Consider the following 20416-nt stretch of genomic DNA (forward strand, 5'->3'; position numbering starts at 1 on the left):
ATGCTCTCAGTGGCATGGCTGTTTGAGTGCCAAGTTACAATCATGAGTAAAGTTCCTAGGGGTTTCATGGTACATTGTATCAAAGGTTATCAGATGGTTTGAACACACTGATAGTTTTCCCTAAACTGTGACTGAAAACTAGGAAGTAAAATTTCAGTCATTTCTAATGATTAATTAAGACAGCCTTGAAAAGCTTTTTTGTTTGATTTTTATTGCCACTAATTTATTGTTTCAAAATCTGATCCCCTGTATTTTACTTCCTGTTTTCTTTTTCAGTATTATGTTGAATAATTGATATTGGTACAATTATAAATGTGAAAAATATACCTTGTCCATGTTAGGTCCAAGGCAAAATAATTTCAAAAAAAGTTCTAGACAAGCAATTAGGCATATTCAGAATTCCAGGGTTGAAGTACCCTTAGCATGATTTTATTAAAGATACCCTACGTATTGTTTCTCTACCTTTGAAATGACCCCAAGTCTCTTAGCCTTTGCATAGGTCAAATTTTCCTGCCTTTAATCATTTTTTATGATTTTTTTGAGCTCTCCTAACATGTTGTATCTCAGTCAGTCTTTAAATGACAAGGTGCTCTGGCCTATGAAGAAGGAAAGCAGAGACTAATTTTGGGGTTCAAAACCTAAAAATAATCTCATTACCTTGCCTTTTGAGCTTTAAAATACAGCTTTACATAGGGATGTCTTTGGGACTATTTTAGCAACCCAATGATCTGTTCATAACACAGGAGACTTCTTACCCTTATTCTAAATGATATCCAATTTTGATGTACTCATTTATTTTCTTAGAATGCTAGTAATATCTATTACTACGAAAGAGAAATACCACCTGCTACAGTAGGATAGAGAGACTAATTCAGATAAATTTTAATAGAAGAGAAATATATTGACATGGGATAAAGAGCATGGGGTAAAAAAAACAAACCAGAAATATATTGTCAAACAAAAAACTCCCTGGAGAACAAAGAGCATGCTAATATTATATATCAGATAAAGTGCATTATGTTTCTATATACTTTATTATTGATGCTGTTTTCTGAGAAGTGATTATCATTTCAGAGTCTCCTAGGACTCCGTGCCCTTTTGACCTACAGCTCTCTCTCGAAATTGAGTTAAAGAACTAATTCCATTTTACTCTCCTAGTAAGAATTAACACCTTCAGGTTCATGTTGGAAGTTTTCTGTGAATAATTCTTGCAGAATAGTTGGTTCCTACTTTTTGGTAAAATTCAGTTAATTCACCTAACATATTAAAGTCTGTCTTATGTTTCCCTTATTTCTTAGCTTTAAAAAATAGTATCTTTCAAAACAAATGGAGATTAAAATGACTAGTCAGGGCTGCTGGTATTGGTATCTGAAGGTCCTTCTTTTTCTGCTAAGTTATCACTTGTCTTCTGTCTGGTCTAAGGATCTGATATCCCCCCCACACCATCCCCCACAACCAACACCCCTTACCACCGCCAGACACACATTTGAAAGAAAAAGAAGAATGGTCAGTTTCCATTTACCCAGTTTTTAAAATTTCTCAAATCTTAACTCTACTGAAGTTATTCCCTGAAGTTCACTAATGGCATTTACCGTATTTCACTGGTGTAAGCACTTCGTAAACTCACTAATTAGCCCATATAACACTACAAGGTAGGTACTATTGTTACCCTCATTTTATAGTTGAGGGAACTGAAGTGAAGCACATGACTGAAAAATGGCAGAGCCTGGAGCTGAACTCGTATTCTGGCTGCTCCTCAGCATTACTCAGCATAATGCTCTGCTGTGGCATTCTACTCACCAAGTCACAGAAAGCCACTCACATTCATTCTTATCAAATCCTGAATGAATAGCATTTGATAGTCAGCAATTCTCTTCTTGAAGCTTTATCCTCCTTTGTATTCGTGACAATTATTTATCCAGCACTGCTCTGTGTCAAGCACCGTTCTAGACACTGGGGAGATTTCTGTGAACTAAAAATCAGACAAAGTTCCTTTTCTGTGCGGAGCTTCCATTCATTGGGGAGGGATAGATAATGACAGACAATGGAAAACCAGCATAATAAATTAAATTACATAGTATGTTATGTAATGGTAACCTAGATGGGGAGTGCTATGGAAAATATATACATAAATATATATAAAGAGAGAAGGGTAGAGAGGATTTGGGAGTACCTCTTGGGGGCAGGAATACAATTTAAATGGAGAGTCAGGAAAGGCCCTTTTAAGCAAGGAGGTAAAGGAGTTGGGAGATAGGCAATGAGGATATCTGGGAGAGGAACATTCCAGAAAAGGGAACAGGCAGTATGAAGGCTTTAAGTTGGGCTTGTGCCTGACATGTTCAGGGAGTAGCAAGGAGGCCAGGGAGACTGGAGAGGCACAGGGGGGAGTAGTAGGAGACCAGACCCAAGAAGTTTGGAGAGGGCAGAACAGGACCTTGCAGGCTGTTCTGGGAATTTGACTCTTTGAGAGAAATGGGAACCCTTTGGAGAATTATCAAAATAGTTGGTTATTAAATAGCTCTCATGGCACAATCACATTCCTATAAAAAAATAAAAAGTACTTTGTTTTGCATAGGAAAATAAAATATATAACAAAATTATAGTAGTAGCAGTGTGGAGTGATTTACTTTAATGTTTAATTTTTTGTTTTTATATCTATTTAAATTTATTGTAATAAATTTTTGTGACCAAAAAGGGCAAATATATATTCTAATTACACTTTGTAATAAGATTTGTATAAATATAATCCAAAAACAATATATATGCTTAGAAAAGACTTAAAGGATATACACTCCAGTGTTGTTAATGGATTTTATATAAATAGGGTCATGAATGATTTTTCTTTCTGTCTAGATCTTTCTTATTTTTTAAATTTTAACACATGACAAGTATTGCCAAGGTAATATTAAAAAATTATAATTAAATGGAAAGGTATTGTACCTTCATGTCATGGACGGTGTTTTGGGACTCTAAGAGTGGGTGCAGGATCATTTGTATAAAAAGGGGATGGGAATATGTTTTTCCCTTTTTTGGGAAATGACAGAGATGTCGGCATCCCAGTGTAATTTTTCAGCCAGTCCTCTTTCTGCCATGAAGGACGTGAGAGTAAGGGGAAGGTAGAGAAGAACTTGGAAGTGCTTAAAACTGATGCTGCACCCAATTCAAACAACCTTTAATGGTCTTTCATATGATTCTTATATAAGGAATTTAAAAATGGCATCCATCTTATTAAAACTGATGTTACAATCCATATCACTTTTCAGAATTCATCCATTTCTTCGTTATTGTTGGAGATAATTATTTTCTTGCTATCTCAAATTTCAACTTTGTATACTTCATTATTTCTGAAGCTTTAAGTTTTTGAAATTTTGAATGTTCCCCAATTTGAATATAATATTCTTTAATGATTTTTTAAAATACAACTCATCCTAGGCAAAGAGGCTTTAAAAACAACTTCGCAACCATTCTGTGGTATCCATTTTCAAATGCCTGTAGGCAGTACTGTGTACCAAAATGTAATAGCAGATTCAAAGAAAGTGATATAAATATGAACTGGCTGCCTAGATTAAATGGTTGATTGATGTAATTTTGTTTTGTCATTTCAAGGGAGTGAAAAAAATAGACCCCAAAGTCTATGAAAAATTTATCAGTCACAGATTTGGAGAAGAAATGGTGCACCGCATTGATCTTTGCTCCATGCTGAAGAAAAAGCAAAGGAATGGTTATTATCATTGCGAGTCTTCAGTTGTGATTGGTGAGTGCTTTTTGCAAGCATTTATTATTGTAATTTTGATTTCCTTAACATTTTTACTTTTATTTAGCCTTATTTTATTTTGGCAGATATTTTGGACTAATTGTATATGTTTTTCTCAATGACATAATTTTCTAAATGTATATTTTGGGAATACATTGAAAATTTTTGTAGAACGTATTTAGTATTTATATTTTTCAGTCAAGATTTTAGTACATATAGTTTCTCCACTTTTGTGCTTTAAATATAATTATAATGAAGTCTTGAAATGTTGATTCAAAATGCATTTCAGTTTAATTATATTTTGTGAATATGAAGAAAGCATTTTCTCTATTGAAGGCCTAAATGACCACACCATTCTATACCAGGCATTTTCATGTTTGCTGCTTTTAATTAGGAATAGAATGTTCCGGCACATAGAATTTCACTCTGGGAAAGCCTTTATAGGTGGACTGCAAAGATTGAAAACTCATCCTTCAGTTTCAAGAAGTATGTTTTGAGGGGAAACAAAGATTCATACGTAAATGCTCTAGCATCTTATCAGAGAGATGGCATGTGAAGACAGACTCACACACACTTATGTTTCCAAGTGGAAAACGGGTGCACCTAATGAAGAGTTCTTTAAAAAAACAAAAACACAAACAAAACAACAAAAGAACACCAGAACAGGCCTTTCCCCATTGTTTGCAACATGAGTGTATTTCAAAGGATCATGGCCTGTTGTGATTCAGAGTCACTATTTCAAACCAGGCACTATTCTTATAAAACTGCAACTTCAAGACAGTCTCACAGGAAAATACTCCAAGAAGACAAATACATGATTCTAAATATTTCAAGGTCTTCAACAAAGAGAATTTCTCTGCACTTCAGCTTGAAGGAAACCTATGGGAATATATACCCTTAAAGAATCTTAATGCTGAATTTTATTAAAGAACTTTAAAAACTGTTCAAGAGACACAGTTCTATTTGCAAATTCTCACTGGAGATCTTCAGAGAAGTCATCATTTTACCTTCCAAAGATTTTAGCTGCCTTAAACAGAAGATACTCAATGTGTCATTTGAATTTTATGCTATAAAATATTTCAAATCTATTTTAAGAAAAATTATTTTTGGTTTCAGAATCTCTTTCATGTTTTCAGAGCTGTCTTCCACTAAGTTTTGATGAGGACTAAACATTTCTTCTTTGGTTCTTGTAAAAGGCAAATTCAAATCCTTCTTGAGTACTAGATTTTGGCTAGCTTTCCATGTCTCCTCTGTTATTATTTGAGGCCAGCCTTTAAGGAGAACTCTGTACTTCATTGCCCCTCATGTTCCCACTCTCATTTAAAAAAATAACAACAATAACCAAAAAACACAATATGGCGATTTTACTGGAGATATTGTGGGACTGCATTATATAGGTTATAGCAGCCTTCACTGAGATTGCCATTAGATGGCTCTGTTCCGCTCAGTCCAAATTACTATGTTTTAGCCACTGATTTTTTTTTTTTTTGATTGTTATTTCCTAGCTTAGTTTCTAAAATTCCCCCAATTATAGGCAATTTCTCTAGGTTTTTTTCCTTGAGCTTCTTTATATCTCAACCTTTCTAATTCAGAGCAATGTAGCTTCTTTCAGACTACACCAGTCCTGTATCCCCATGTGGATCATTTAACATTATTAAAAAAAATTTTTTTTTGCCCATTGCAGACTCTCTTTTTCAGTCACATTTTGTGATGCTAGCTAGTATAAACTTTAAAATAATAACTGCATCTAAAATGATAATTATGTTAAAATTAACCAAGTTTAATACACATTAGAGCTCTTTTATTTGCCATGGATGATTATTGATTTTCTCAATTTTACCTGAGTTTTGAAACAATATTTACCAGGATTTGTGAATTTCATTTCATGATCAGATTTAATTGGTTTACAGTGGTTTGGCCTCTCTTGGCATTGATTCTAACACAAATTTAATGTCTGTTTCCAGAACCTTGAATTAGTATTTTATTGTGTATATTAATAGAGTGGGTCAGATTTCTGATCTTAAGATATTTTGTATTCAGAATTCTAGGGTAGAAGTTGTGTTTCAAGGACTTTGGGACCCTCCTGAAATTGCTTTTAAAGCTGTGTGTGTAGGTACATATGTGACTTTTCTGAGGAAAGAATTTATTAGATTTGCATATTTCCTATCTCTTAATTTGTTAATGGTGTTTTCTTGGAGAGTGGTAGATTCCAAATCACCTGATTTAGTTTTTTATTTTTTTATTTTTTTACAACTGCCTCTATGTCATTTAGGGTACCTTGTTATTTATTTATGTATCTTTTAAAAATATTTATTTTTTCTTTTAAAAATACTTACTTTTCCAGCTTCATTGAGATATAATTGACATAAAACTTGTGTAAGTTTAAGGTGTACAACATATTGATTTGATACATTTGTATACTGTGAAGTGATTATCAGCATAACATTAACACCTCCATCCCCTCACATAGTTACCATTTTTTTTGTGTGTGGGAAGAACATGTAAGAGCTTCATTCTTAGTAACTTCCAAGTATATAATACAGTATTACTAACTATAATCATTATGCTGTAGATTAGATCCCCCCAAATTATTCATCTTTTGGAAGTTTGTACCTTTGACTAACATTTCTCCATTTCCCTCCCCTTGCCCCCTGTAACCACAGTCTACTCTGTTTCTATGAGTTCAGCTTTTTTAGAATCCACATATATGAGATCATACAGTATTTATCTTTCTCTGATTCTTTCACTACTTTTGGTTTTATTTTAGTATGGGCCTGTTTTTGGAATTCATTTTCGTGTTTCTTTTATAAATGACATGCTAAGTACCTTTTTAAAAAATATCAATGACTATATGCTTCATTTCTTATATTTAATTATTTTTATTGTTATTCTATTACAGTTGTCTCAATGTTTCCCCCTTTCCCTCTTCTGCTCATCCCATCCTCTGCTCTCACAGTCAATTCCCACACCATTGTCTGTGTCCATGGATCATTCATACATGTTCTTTGACTAGACCCTAACTTGTCTTTCCACCATTACCCCCCTCCCCCCTCCCCTAGGGCCACTGTCAGTCTATTTCATGTTTCCATGCTTGTGGTCCTTTTTTGTTTGTTAGTTTATTTTGGTAATTAGGTTCCTCTTATAGGTGAGATCATATGGTATTTATCGTTCATTGACTGGCTTTTTTCACTTAGCATGATAGTCTCTAGTTCTATCCATGCTGTTGCAAAAGTTCCTTCTTTCTTTCTGCTGTGTAGTATTCTATTGTGTAAATATACCACAGCTTTTTGATCGACTCATTTACTGACGGGCAACTAGGCTGTTTCCAGCACTTGGCTATTGTAAACAGCACTGCTGTGAGCATAGGAGTGCCTAGGTTCTTCTGAATTTGTGATTTGGGATTCTTAGGGTATATTTCCAGCAGCGATATAATGCCTCATTCCTAATTGATAATTTTTCATGATTATAGGTATTGCTCTTTGCTTCATGGTTGCTATTCCTTCATTTTTCTCTTGGAAGATTCAATCTAGTTTATTTTTAATGTTCTTTTAATATTTTTTGTGTTTCTAGTTCCTTGGGTATGAATTCTTCTATATGTTGGGTCTTTTGTGGCACTCCATTTCCTCTTGTGCCTTTTAAGTTTCCTGAGGACTCATTTGCATGTTTCCCCTTTGTAACTCCATGTGTGGTTGGTAACATCAGCCCTAGTCCCATAGGATATACTGCTCTGGACTGGCTTAGGGGCTGGCAGCAGCAAACTGTCCTTGTCCACTGGGTTGGAGTTCCTTTTTCTTGTGTCTCACCAATTTGGGAGGTTTCTTAAAGAGTAAAGAGAATTAGCCCTTGCCATATTGGCTTCAGATATTTCCCAGGTTTTATTTTGCATTTAATTTCAGTCACAAGTTATTTTTTCATATTAAATGTTTTAAATTTTTGTTAAATTATAGATTTAAAAAATTATCCTGTGATTTAATTATTATGACTAGCGTCTTTTCCAAACCAAAAATTTAATATGTCAATGTAAGAAATGTCCAAACCTATAGAGATTTCTATGAGTTTACTTGAACCAAACTGATGACAGTTGCTGGGAAGCAAAATCTCAGCAGACAGAAAGTGCTCTGGAGGATGGCAGCTGTGCAGCTTATTTTATGCATTAGAATCAGAGGAGGGCATGGAAGGAGGGCTACATGAAATCCATTGGGGTAGGTCAAGGAAGTGGGAGAAAGCAAAGCGGGGAAATCTCTGAGACTGGATAAAAACTAAAACAGAGAGACATACATTTTTTACATTGAGGGTAGAGGACAGTGACTAATGAACATTCACAGCACTTAGGGACGGTATGGGGGAGGCAGCTAGTGAGGAGTTCTGTGGTCTCTGCTCTGGTGTGCCTGTGCCCTTAGGGGTCTGGTAAAGGAGATTACCTGACATTTCAAAGGTATGTTACCTTAGATGCAAAAAGACAATAGACAGGCTCAGTTAAGGTAAAGGTTGACCTTTGTCAAGGAGGCTGCAGGCCTAGGAAGTGACTACCTACCATGACTGCTTTTGGTTAGGAATTTTTATGTTCAGACCCTCCCATGTGGTTACTGTCAGTCTGAGTTTGTAAGGCCTCCATGCAAGCTTTTTCAGAGATGGGCAGTTTTAGTATGTGGCCACTTTTTCATCCACAGATCGTCGGCAGCCGTCCGTCTCGAGAGACGATGGTGTAGCTTCTTAAGAGTCTATCTGCACCACCGAGAATGGCTGTGCAGTCCGACTCGGGAGTGACACGGTATCTGTCTCCTCCCGTGTTGAATCGACATCTTGCGATGACGCTGGAGTGTCCTCTCCAGTGAAGCTGAAGCTACAGAGCCTGGGCAGGGTGATATGGAGGGTCTGCTGTTGCCCATGCAGCAGACCCCCCCTCTCTTCGCAGCTGAAGGGTCCAAGGGAAAGACGGAGTCAATACAGCTTGGCTTCAGGTGCGCCGCAGGAGTTGCCGGTGTTGACTACAACGTCAAACCGCCTTAGGGACTCCGGCTCCAGATTTTCTGTCGGGGTTTACTCCCTTAGCCTTTCCCCTGAAGAGGTATGCCGCAAGGCAGCGGAGGTTTTTTGGAGTCAGAGTTTTCCTTCTCTGATGTGCCCTGACTGGAAGATCGAACCAGCGACACTTAGCTCGCAGGCCGACGCTCAATCCACTGAGCCAAACCAGCCAGGGGGACATCCACAGATAGAGATACATATATTTGTATTTTCTTCTAGTTTTTTTTAATTTGAGCTTTTAAAATTAAAAAATATATATATTGATTGATTTTAGCAAGGGAGAGACAGAGACAGAGACAAACATTGATTTGTTGTTCTGTTTATCCATGCATTCATTGGTTGATTCATATAAGTTCCCTGACCCGGGATCAAACCCACAAACTTGATACATTGGGAAGATGTTCCAACAGAGCTACCCAGCCAGGGCTTTCATTTGAGCTTTTAAGCTACCTGTTATGATCATGAGTATAAGTACTCAGATGCGGAGTATTAACAGAAAAATCCAGTTACTAAAAGTGGGTGTGAAGTAGGGATTTAGTTTTAGGGATATATTTTTACAAAAATTTTTATACCCTACAACCTTAGTCTGTGTTCCAAAGATCACGAATTAGCAGCATTTCGCGTTGTACTTGATTGAAGCATTTTTTTTTCTAATTTCAATAACTTGCCAATATTGGGGTGATTTTATGTAAAAAAAAAAATAAAATAAAATAAAAAGCTGGGTTTTTGTCACTCTCCTAATAATCTGGGCCCATATTCTTGCATGGCATTGGTTTTCTGGTTGGGATAGTGGGCACATTGACCTTGAAAGTAGCTGCCTTTTATCACCTCCAGCCTTGTGCTGTTGTTTTTCTTATAAAATTTGCTTAACTGTTCACACTCCCTACTTGGCTCCTGAAGGCACTTGGGTTTGTCGCCCTGCCAGCTGGTGCTATTCCCTGTGTCTACTTTACATGTCCGTGCTGAGCATGTTCCTCACCTCTGTCATATATACCTTTATGTGGTGTGTTAGGGAAGTTTGCTAGGATAGGGAAGTAACGTTCAGATTTTTAGATACAAGGAATGGTCCTGCATTTTAGTTCTCTCATCATGAAAACTTTGGGTGATAATGCCTACTTAATATCAGGCTACAACTCAACAAACCTAACTACACTAACCATGTAATTCAAACCCCCCAACCTATCCACGCCCTAAAAAGGGAAGGAAACCAGGAATGAAATGTGATTCAGATTTTCTGGGGTGGTGAAAGCTGTTCTCTGTGAGCTACTTACTGGAGTTGGGTGAATTAATTTTTCTCAGGCAGCTGTGTTCCATTTATGTTTCCTTGGGGAAGGTAATTGACTAAATGACATCCTTTGTAAGGCTGATGAGCAATTTAGTGCTTGCAAAGACTAGGTTGCTTTCCAGTGTCAGATATATATTATAGGGGGCAGTGGGGAACTTGGAAAGGTCTGGAAAGTACTTCTTTTTTAAAAGATTTTATTTATTTATTTTTAGAGAGAAGGGAAGGGAGGGAGAAAGAGAGAGAGACAAACATCAGTGTGTGGTTGCCTCTCGTGTGCCCCCAACTGGGGACCTGGCTCACAACCCAGGCATGTGCCCCAAATGGGAATAAAACTGGTGACTGTTTTGTTTGCAGGCCAGCACTCAATCCACTGAGCCACACCAGACAGGGCAGTGCATTTCTTTATAATTTCTGCAAGCAGAGTTGGGAACAATGATTTCCTGGAAATACCACCCTTTTGTGCTGAATGACAGTTTATCATTAATTTAGTATTATTGAGCATGTACAATGTGTATACTCCTCTCCTGTGTATCATGAAATACAAAGAAGTGTAAGACATAGTCCTTAAGGTGATATAGAGTCGCTGGGCAGCTAAGATTATGTATATCTGAGAAATTGACAGGGAGAGGAGTAGATGGATTAGGGCTTTGTCTGTAACAGTAATGGGCTTTGGTATGGGACACAGCTGGAAGAAGCTTATAATTTTACCTTCTGGGAGAGTGTGAAGACGGTGAGTGCCAGAGTTTGGATAAATAGAATGAGATCGAGGAGCAGACAGATTGAGAGTAGAGAAAGACACTTTCTAGGAGTACTGGGTGTGATTTACAGGGGTGGAGAAGCAAAGGACTGGGAGGCAAGGTAGGGGCAGTATTAGCGATAGGAGGCACACTTCAAAGACTGTGGAGCCCACTCTAGTTAGTGGAGGAAGCATCTTGGTTTGTGTGTTTGAGAGAGTTGGTAAGGGAGGCGGGAAAGGAGATGGGCACAATCGCACATACTGAGGCAGTGAACATGTAATAAAGGAGACTGAGTAGGTACGTGTGGGATAAACAGAGGGGGAAGTTTAATACTCAACATAATGACACAGGATTGGATCCTACAGATAAGGCCTTCAAGACTGTAGCAGAGGCAAAGAGTAAAGTAGGGTTGTGCCAACCATAGGCTCACATAGAAACAAACAGGCCTGCACAGATATGGTGATGGAAGGGGAATAGGGTCATACATGTAAGGTAAGTTGGAGCCATCGTAGCTATAGTCCATTTAGCCTGTATCCAAAGCCAAACAGATCCGATCAAGATCCCAGACTTTGGGCTGAAACTCTATGGAGAATTCTGTGTGAGTTGAGTCAATGAGTTTACTCTCTCCAGATGTCCTTGCTTTTTGAGAATCACCTTTAAGAGACAAGAGCAGCTCAGACCAATCCTGTCAGTCTTAAAATGCTTGTCATGGTTCACCTAGTGATTTCCAGTAGTTATACCTAGGTGGTGTTTCAGCCAGAAGGAGAGGACTTTTGGGGTGCATCTGGGGAGACCCTCAGCTCTGACTTTGGGTCCTAATCTTCAGTACTCCTTTATCCTTATGGGCCATGGCAGAGCTCCAGTAGTCTGCACCTTGCTTGATTTTAGTATGTAGGCATGGGGTCTTCTTTATGGAAAAGAATCCGTCGTCGTCGGCAGCCGTCCGTCTCGAGAGACGATGGTGTAGCTTCTTAAGAGTCTATCTGCACCACCGAGAATGGCTGTGCAGTCCGACTCGGGAGTGACACGGTATCTGTCTCCTCCCGTGTTGAATCGACATCTTGCGATGATGCTGGAGTGTCCTCTCCAGTGAAGCTGAAGCTACAGAGCCTGGGCAGGGTGATGTGGAGGGTCTGCTGTTGCCCATGCAGCAGACCCCCCCTCTCTTCGCAGCTGAAGGGTCCAAGGGAAAGACGGAGTCAATACAGCTTGGTTTCAGGTGCGCCGCAGGAGTTGCCGGTGTTGACTACAACGTCAAACCGCCTTAGGGACTCCGGCTCCGGATTTTCTGTCGGGGTTTACTCCCTTAGCCTTTCCCCTGAAGAGGTATGCCGCAAGGCAGCGGAGGTTTTTTGGAGTCAGAGTTTTCCTTCTCTGATGTGCACTGACTGGAAGATCGAACCAGCGACACTTAGCTCGCAGGCCGACGCTCAATCCACTGAGCCAAACCAGCCAGGGATGGAAAAGAATACTGTCAGAGTAATAGACCGGTCTCATTGGTTGTTGTGGCAGGAAGTACTTGAGGGAGAAAAAAGTCAACAATTTTTAATTTTTCTTCATAGACAAAAGGCATAGCTAACACAAAATTTTTTGAGCTTTCTAGAATCATTAAATCTTAATCTGTGTAAGATCAATGATAAATAATAAAGTTTTTAAATGCTTAATTTGAAAATGTTTGTATTGCTTAAATGCCACATGCCCATGTGAAGTTCTACTTAGTGTATAGCAGTATTGGCAATAAATAAGTGTTTCAATGTTGATTTTTCTCATGCGAAACGTTAACTTTATGCTTAGAAAAATGTAATTCACTGAATGATTTAATATTCTAGTAATTTATAAGGCTACACTTTTATTAGGTTTTAAATTCTTTTAAAATATACTTTTGTTCATTTAGTTCTCAAAATTTGGTCCATGGATCCCTGGCAGTCCCTGAGATACTTTAAGGGGTCTGTGAGGGCAAAAACTATTTTTATAATAATGTTAAGACATTATTTTCCTTTTCCATTGGGCTAACATTTATACTGATGATGCAAAAGCAGCGGGGGGTAAAACTGTGCATGGCTAGTATGGATCAAGGCAGCTGCAGTTTAAAAAAATTTTTAAGTCAATTTTATATAAGAATGTTCTTGTTGAGTCATAAAAATTATTAATTGCATTTAATCTCAACCTTTGAGAATGTGTCTTTAATATCCTGTGTAATCAAAATGTGAAGGGAGCATAAACACTTCTGCTGCATATTGAAGTAGGGGAGGCTAACTCAAGGAAAAGCATTTGTGTGATTGGTTAAGCTGCAAGATAAAGTAGCCACTTTCTTTCATGGACCACCTTTTTTTTTCCTGAATGACAGACAAACTATCATTTTCACACTTGAGTCTGACAGACATTTTCTTGAAAATAAATAAAACTGTCGCATCAGAGACAATTGGCATTATTTATTGCTGATGATAAAATTTAAGCTTTCAGGCAAAAATAAGAATTTTGGAAAGCTTCATTACCATGAGTTTCAGTTTCCTAAAACGTAACCACTTTTTCCTACTTTTTATTATAGAAAATTTTATACACAAAAGTAGAAAGTGTATAGTAGGAAAATGAACTCTATATTCCCAGTTTGTTTTTATCTCTATCACTACTATATTTATCTGATTGAGGTATAACATATAAAGAACTTGCACATATTTAAAGTGTACAGCTTGATGAATTTTTAACATAGGTATGTATCCATGAAGCCATTATCACCATCTAGATGCTTGACATTTTCATCACCCCTAGGTGATGGGGTGATATTAATAAGTGTGTTTTTTTTATGTTGTATAATGAAATGTGTCAAAATATGGAAGATCTGCATAACTTAGTGAATCATTATTTTTAAAATGACCAATGTGTGGATAAAAATTTGAGATAGATCAAAATATTTGACTGTAAAGAGTACGAAAAGTTCATCGAATAAGTTTTAAGATTCCACATGGTAACTAAACTATAAGAAACTAATTTGTTGAGTTTTGGTGTAGTATCGAAGAAGAATATATTCACAGTTATCTAAATGGGCTATTATTCTATTCCCTCTTTGAACTATATTATTTATGTGAGGCAAGGTTTTCTTATACTTTAAATGAAACAACATATTATATGTAACAAATTGAATGCAGAATCAGGTATGAGTATAATGCTGTCTTTGATTAAGCCAGACATAAAAGAAAACTGCAAAAATGTACATTAATGCCATTCTTCTCACTATTAAATTCTTATTAAAAATATAGTTGCTTTTATAGAAAAACATTATTTATGACTATTTTACTTATCATAATGGGTTTATTGATATTTTGAAATAAATGAATAAATAAACATTTAAAAATTCTGTTTTAATTTCTAACACAGTCAATATTGATAAATATAACCCAGATAAACAAAAGCTGTTACTGGAGAGGGAGATTATCTGTGAATTTTAAAAGTGAGAAGAGGTCCCAAGGTCATAACATTTAAGAATTCCTTCTTTAGTTCATGGTTCTAGGAAAGCATAAAACGATTTGATCCTCAGACAATTCTTTAAAAGTAATTTTGATTAATATTGCCAACCTTTTCTTCTAACAAATTAATTTTGATGGCTACTCAGCTATCTCTCTATAAAATATAAACTGGTTTGATTCCTCTTGCCTTAATTTTTTTCTATGTCCCTCCGTAGTTTCCATTCAATCATTCATTCTTTGGTAAAGATATAATTGCAAAATACCCCAGACTGACAGTAGCATATGTATATGAATGACTTATTTCAAAAGCATTATTATGTGAAATTCATATTTTATAATATACAAATGTCTGTTTTGTGATTGTCAGAACCAAAATTTTATCATTTTTTTATTATTATTTTGCACAGTCTGACAGGGAGATGATAAGAAAATTTTATCTCTACTTAGACCAGCAGTTTTCAACCTTTTTTAAATCTCATGGCACACGTAAACTAATTACTAAAATTCTGCAGCACACCAAAAAAATAAATCATATTTTTTGCTGATTTGACAAAAAAATAAGTATTATTTTGATTCATTCACACTGAATGGCTGTTGTGTTGGCTGTTGTCATTTTTTATTTGACAGTCTAAGGGAAAAGAGGTCAGTGCCTCTGACTAAATAGTCAAGTATTGCATGTTTTAAAAATTCTTGTGGCGCACTGGTTGTAAATTGCTGACTTAGACTAATTAAGATGAATCTATTTCAAGGATGTTAGAAGAAGGAAATAGTTTATCATCTGAGAAAATTACACTTTTTTTTCACTTGAAAACTTTAGTAGTTGGAAATTTTCTCTGTTCAAAATTATTTTATAATTTTAGAAGAACTCAGTAGAGGGTGTTTCATTATTTACTTTATGCCATGGAAATTGAGCGACCATATAATTTATCATTCAAATGGTGTACTTATAAGTGTACTATGCTGGGATAAAAGAAGAAAATCAAGACTATCTGGGTTTCACTGGGACTCCTGTAGTCCTACTTAGAACGCATAATGCTCTTTAAAAAGCAGAGCCTTTGACGTGTTAAAATACGATATTTCAAATGCCAGTCTGGTTCCTTTTTGTAATCTAATTGTCCTCTTTTTACATGTTCTTTGATGAAACGTGTCTTCTAAGAAGAAAGTGTTTGAAATTTCATTGTTATATGCCCCTATAAAAATGAAAAGCAATTCATAATCGGAACTCTTAAGGTTATTTTTATATCTACTTGAGTTAGAGGAAGCTTCAGATTAAGTAACTGAGAATATTAATTTTACTGATGGCTCACTGTGTTTTAACTGGTGTATCAGCATTTAATCTTGATATTAATACAAAGTGGCAGCTGTGGCTCAGGCTATTTTGAAAATTCAGCCATATGTTGGCCTGGTTTCAAACCTTATGATTTATATTAGATGCCTTAGGAACTCTACATATTAAAGGGGCAGTGCTGTATGGTAAATTAAGTAGCTGAAAATTAAGCACCACTGCTAGACTGATGCAGTAAAAATGTCATTTTATGATTTATTTGTAGAGCCTTCAATTTTAAGTGTATTTTAGAAAATATGAAAGTAAATTTTCCCTATGTGAATGCTTATTTTATTTTTTAAATTTATTTTTCAATTACATCTGACATACAATATTATATTAGTTTTAGGTGAACAACATAGTGATTAGACATTTATGCACCTTAAAAAATGACTACCCCGATAAATGTAGTACCCATTTGACACCATATATTGTTATTCAATATTATTGACAATATAGTTAATATCGAATTCCAGATGAAAAGAGAAATGAACTATATGAATGAAATAATTGGAGTGCTGAGTCTGTGGTCAAGCAAACCCATTAAGGCATAGCTAAATGGTGTTAAGAGACCCTTTCAGTTGCCAAAGTTATGGCTAACTAGCCCATCATATTGCATAATTGCTTCCAAATACATTGTTTCACTACATTAAAAATGCTTATTAAGTTTTTAAAAGTACTAAGCACAGTGCCTGGCAGATAGTGTTCTAAAAATGTTACTTATTAATATTAATAGCAGTACTAATTGTATTAGAATGCTTATTGCAATGGTATCCTTAATTTTCTAACATCAGAATGCTCATGTCAAGTAGTATAGATTTGCATTATTCTTCATGTTTTTTTTAAATTGGAATGTGATTAACATTGGTGCATTTCAGAAATAAAAATGTAAAAATGAGTTGATATATATGCACACACACACTCATACAGGGGTGGACAAAAGTAGGTTTACAGTTTTGAGTATGCGAAACACAGTTTATTCTTGTATTATTTATTAATTATTGTATTATTTATTTGTATTACAACTGTAAACCTACTTTTGCCCCTCACTGTATATAATTGATGTAAAGACATACAATGGTGAAGATAAAAACTTGACTTTTGGTGGGGGAAACAATAAATTCAGCAAATCTATTCTATTTAATGCAGTGTTATCTAAAGGATTAATTTGATAATGTGATAAATCACAAGAGACAAACATGAAACTCGTCAATTCTTCTCTATTTTAGTGAAGCGTAGAGTAATTGGAGAGGATGCAGAATAGTGGAGAGAGAGTGTACTAGAGAGGGAAAGGCAGAGTGACCCAGAAGTTCCTCATCAGACAGACCTTGTTCTAATGGTCACTGCCACTTCCCAACTAGGCAACATTCTGCACATCAGTTAGTGACCCTAAACCCATAAGGTAGGGCTAACAATGGTGGTTACCTCATAAAATCGTGAGAATGGAATGCAAGAATACACAGAAAGCACTTAGCATCATGCCTGGTACATACTCATTATTATTGCTCTTTTTATTTCAAATTGTATATAGAATTTTTAAGACCAGGACAGAGCAGGCCAAAGACTGACCTAAGGAAGTGTTAGTATTTTTTAAAAGATTGTATTTATTTATTTTTAGAGAGAGGGGAAGGGAGGGAGAAGGAGACGGAGAGAAACATCACTGTGAGAGAGAAACATCCATCACTGCCCTGCTTAGGAATCGAACTGGCAACCTGTCGCTTTGTAGGATGATGCCCAACCAATGAGCCCCACCGGTCAGGGCAGGAAGGGTTTGTATTTTTAAAAAGTCATTTCTTCCTAATCTTCACTAGTAGTACAAAATTTTATGAATTAGGAAAAAACTTTGGACTCTGAAAGATTGTTAAACACTGGAATAAGGGATTTGTGAAATATCTTTACTTTTAAGAGGGGAGAAAGTACCATTTCTGAGGTCATCTAACCTGGAGGTCTGAGTGACCTCACGAAGTCTCTTCCATCATTACGATAATTCACAAGGTCTCTATTTTGTGTTACATTGTTGTATTTTAGTTTTTTGCCAAAGCTAGACTTTCTGATTAATTGGAAGAAAAGTAATAAAATTCTCATTGTCCAGCTCTGTCTGAAAATCCATTCTACTGTATTCTTCTTTTGTTAAATATTTACTCTTAAAATAGGAATTGGAAGGGAGAGTATGACTGTAGTGAGTAAACAGCTCTTGGTTATGGTGCCTGGCAGAGTGAACTCAGGATTCATTGATGTGCCTGAGCTATCAATTCATTCCTAGCTCCCTCGGGGCATTTGAAGAGCTGCTGGCTGTGCACATAAAGACTCCCCCTTCACTGTAAAACTTCTTTAGCCTTGTAATGGTTGTTATACTTTATTTGTGCAATTTATTGAACAGCTATGTATTGAACCTACCAAGTGCCAAGCATTATGCTGTGTGTATATAGAGGATGAAAGGTGGGCCAACATGGACCATACTCTCCAAGAGTTTACTTTCTAGTGGGAGATCATGCAAACAATTACAATTTCAACTGATAATGACTGTGATAAAGTTAACAGGAACCCAGTGAGTGTACTTCTAATTCAGCCTGGGATTGTCAGGAAAGGCTGCATAAAGGAGGTAAGGTTTGAACTGAAAAATGAGACTGTGGGGAGGGAGAAAAGGGTAAGGGAGGTGTTTTCTCAGAGGAGTGTACGTCGTTCACTCTGCACATGAATTACTTGTCGTTCTGGTCTTATATCAATTCAGATCTTATTTTGTAGGGAATCAGACTCGTCAACAATTTTGGAGCTTGAAATGTCACAATCAGATTTATGCTTCAGAAAGGTCACTCTACCAATTGTATAAACACATGATTGTCGAGAGGGAATAGAACACTGAATCAGCAAGATGAGTAAGAATGGCTAGGCAGGGCAGGTCGTGATTGCCTGCAGTTAGTATTTGTAGTGGAGATAAGGAAGAGGGATGTGCTCAAGATCTAGCGAGGCAGGAAATTTGATGTTTTCAGGGTTAGGGTGGATTATGAAAGACATAGGAGAATTCTAGGATAGCTCCCAGGTGTGGCGTTCAGGCAGCTAGTAGGTGGTAGTGCCCTATACCCGTGTAGAGGATAAAGGAGAAAACAGATTTTGGTGACAAGAAGATGATGACTTCAATTTTAGACATAATAAAACACCTGTGTCCCAATCAAGTGACAGATCCAGGAGGGAAATCTGGGACATAGATGATATATCCAAGAGATCCAAATGGGGTGCAGTGGCATTAGGTTGGTAGTTAAAACTGTGGGTATGGATGAAGTAGCTGAGGGGTACCTGGACAACCTGGGACTTCAGACTAGTTTTGCAGCTAGTTACCTGAGATAACTACTGGAGAGGACGGAAGACTGTTAAAAAGGACCTAGGATAGATAAAAGGTTGTGGAAATTATTTAAGTAAATAGGACGTCTGTTTCTTGTTTCTTGTTGGTTTTGGCCTCTGGACAGTAATGACAGAAACATTTCCCTTTACTATTCAACTTTACTTCATCTACAGAGAAATTTGTTCTGGTGAAAACAGAGAGATAAGGAGGGTAAAGGAAACACAGAGTATACATTATTTCCCTTTATGAAGTTTAAATTTTCCATCTTTTTCCATTAACCTCTAAAGGTCCTTTGATATTTTATCTGACTTTAGTATGTTTTATATAAAATACCTAAAACACTAATTGTAGCTGAGAAAACAACATTTTGTCAATTCATGAACTGTGGTTCTATTTGATCTTCTATTGTCTGGAGAATTCAGGTGAATATTTTGTCTTGATTCTGGCTGTGAGTAAAGGAAACTACATTAGATCTTCACAAGGGTTACGTTCAGACCAGGGAACCGTAGCTGCCAAATGTATTTTCATTGCTAACAGCTCTTCTCTAAGCTAACGCTTTTGTTAAAGAAGTCAGTTTTGGCATCATAAGGTTTAGAGAGAGGTAGATCGCAGTTTTGCTGCTTGTTCTCCAGCTACACGTTTAGTAAGAAAGTAATTTATAAATGTGGCAGACATTTATCCGTATATGATAGGTTTTTCTTTTTTTTTTTCTCTTTTCTTTTTAAGCATGACACCTTTTCAATGACGTACTGTTTTACGGCTTTATTTTTTTGGCTATACAAAATTATTTATAGACCCTTTCGATCACTTTCCTACTTTTAATTGACCAAATAGTGGGTACCACACTTTTAGTAAAGGAAAGGTACAGAACTACAGTGGACACTAGTGTTGTGCCTATTCTAAGTCCACTCTCTTTTCCTCTTTCTTACCTGTTGGCAGAGCTCCACCCACCCCCCACTTCCCTATGAGGCGGTGGACTTCAGGGCACATGGGTCCATTCTTCTGGCCAGGCATTAGTTTAAGAAGTGGCACATGACCCCATTCTGATTTGTGAGGGGAAGTCTGCCTGGGACCTCAGAGAACAGTTTTTTTGCTAATACATAGAGATTTGTAGAGAAGAAAATGTCATTTTTTTTGTTGTTGGAAATTGTTGAGTATGTCTGTGTGCCTAGACTTAGTAGCCGCCATGGGGACACTAGGTGAGCACATGTACTGAATATAGGGGTTTAAAATGGTGACTCTTGATGATCTTATTAAAACTATGGACTTAACCAACCCTAGAGCCACTCTATCTCAGACTATAGACATGGCATTATTTTTTAACCATTTGAATCAAGACTTTTTTGTTACCTGCAGCTGAAAGCATCCTAACAGATAGACATTTCAGATGTGAAATAAGGACTGTATTAATAGAAAATAGACTCAGTACTTTGGTTTTATGGATAAATAACAGTTCTGACAGTTATCAAATGCTGTTAGGAGTGTCC

At 36.6% G+C, this 20416-nt stretch overlaps 1 protein-coding gene across 1 annotated transcript in view; it reads left to right on the top strand.

The window, feature by feature from the left end:
* AKAP7 (A-kinase anchoring protein 7) overlaps positions 1–20416 on the top strand; it is a 110074-nt gene that overhangs the window by 60474 nt on the left and 29184 nt on the right. The window contains exons 6-7 of the mRNA XM_090279845.1: positions 3607–3754; positions 14899–14907. Of these exons, the coding sequence (XP_090135971.1) occupies positions 3607–3754; positions 14899–14907 (157 nt within the window). The remainder of the gene's footprint in view (positions 1–3606; positions 3755–14898; positions 14908–20416) is intronic.

This window comes from Furipterus horrens, unplaced genomic scaffold, assembly GCF_987537825.1.
Source record: "Furipterus horrens unplaced genomic scaffold, mFurHor1.1.pri manual_scaffold_6, whole genome shotgun sequence".
Classification (NCBI taxonomy): Eukaryota; Metazoa; Chordata; class Mammalia; order Chiroptera; family Furipteridae; genus Furipterus; species Furipterus horrens.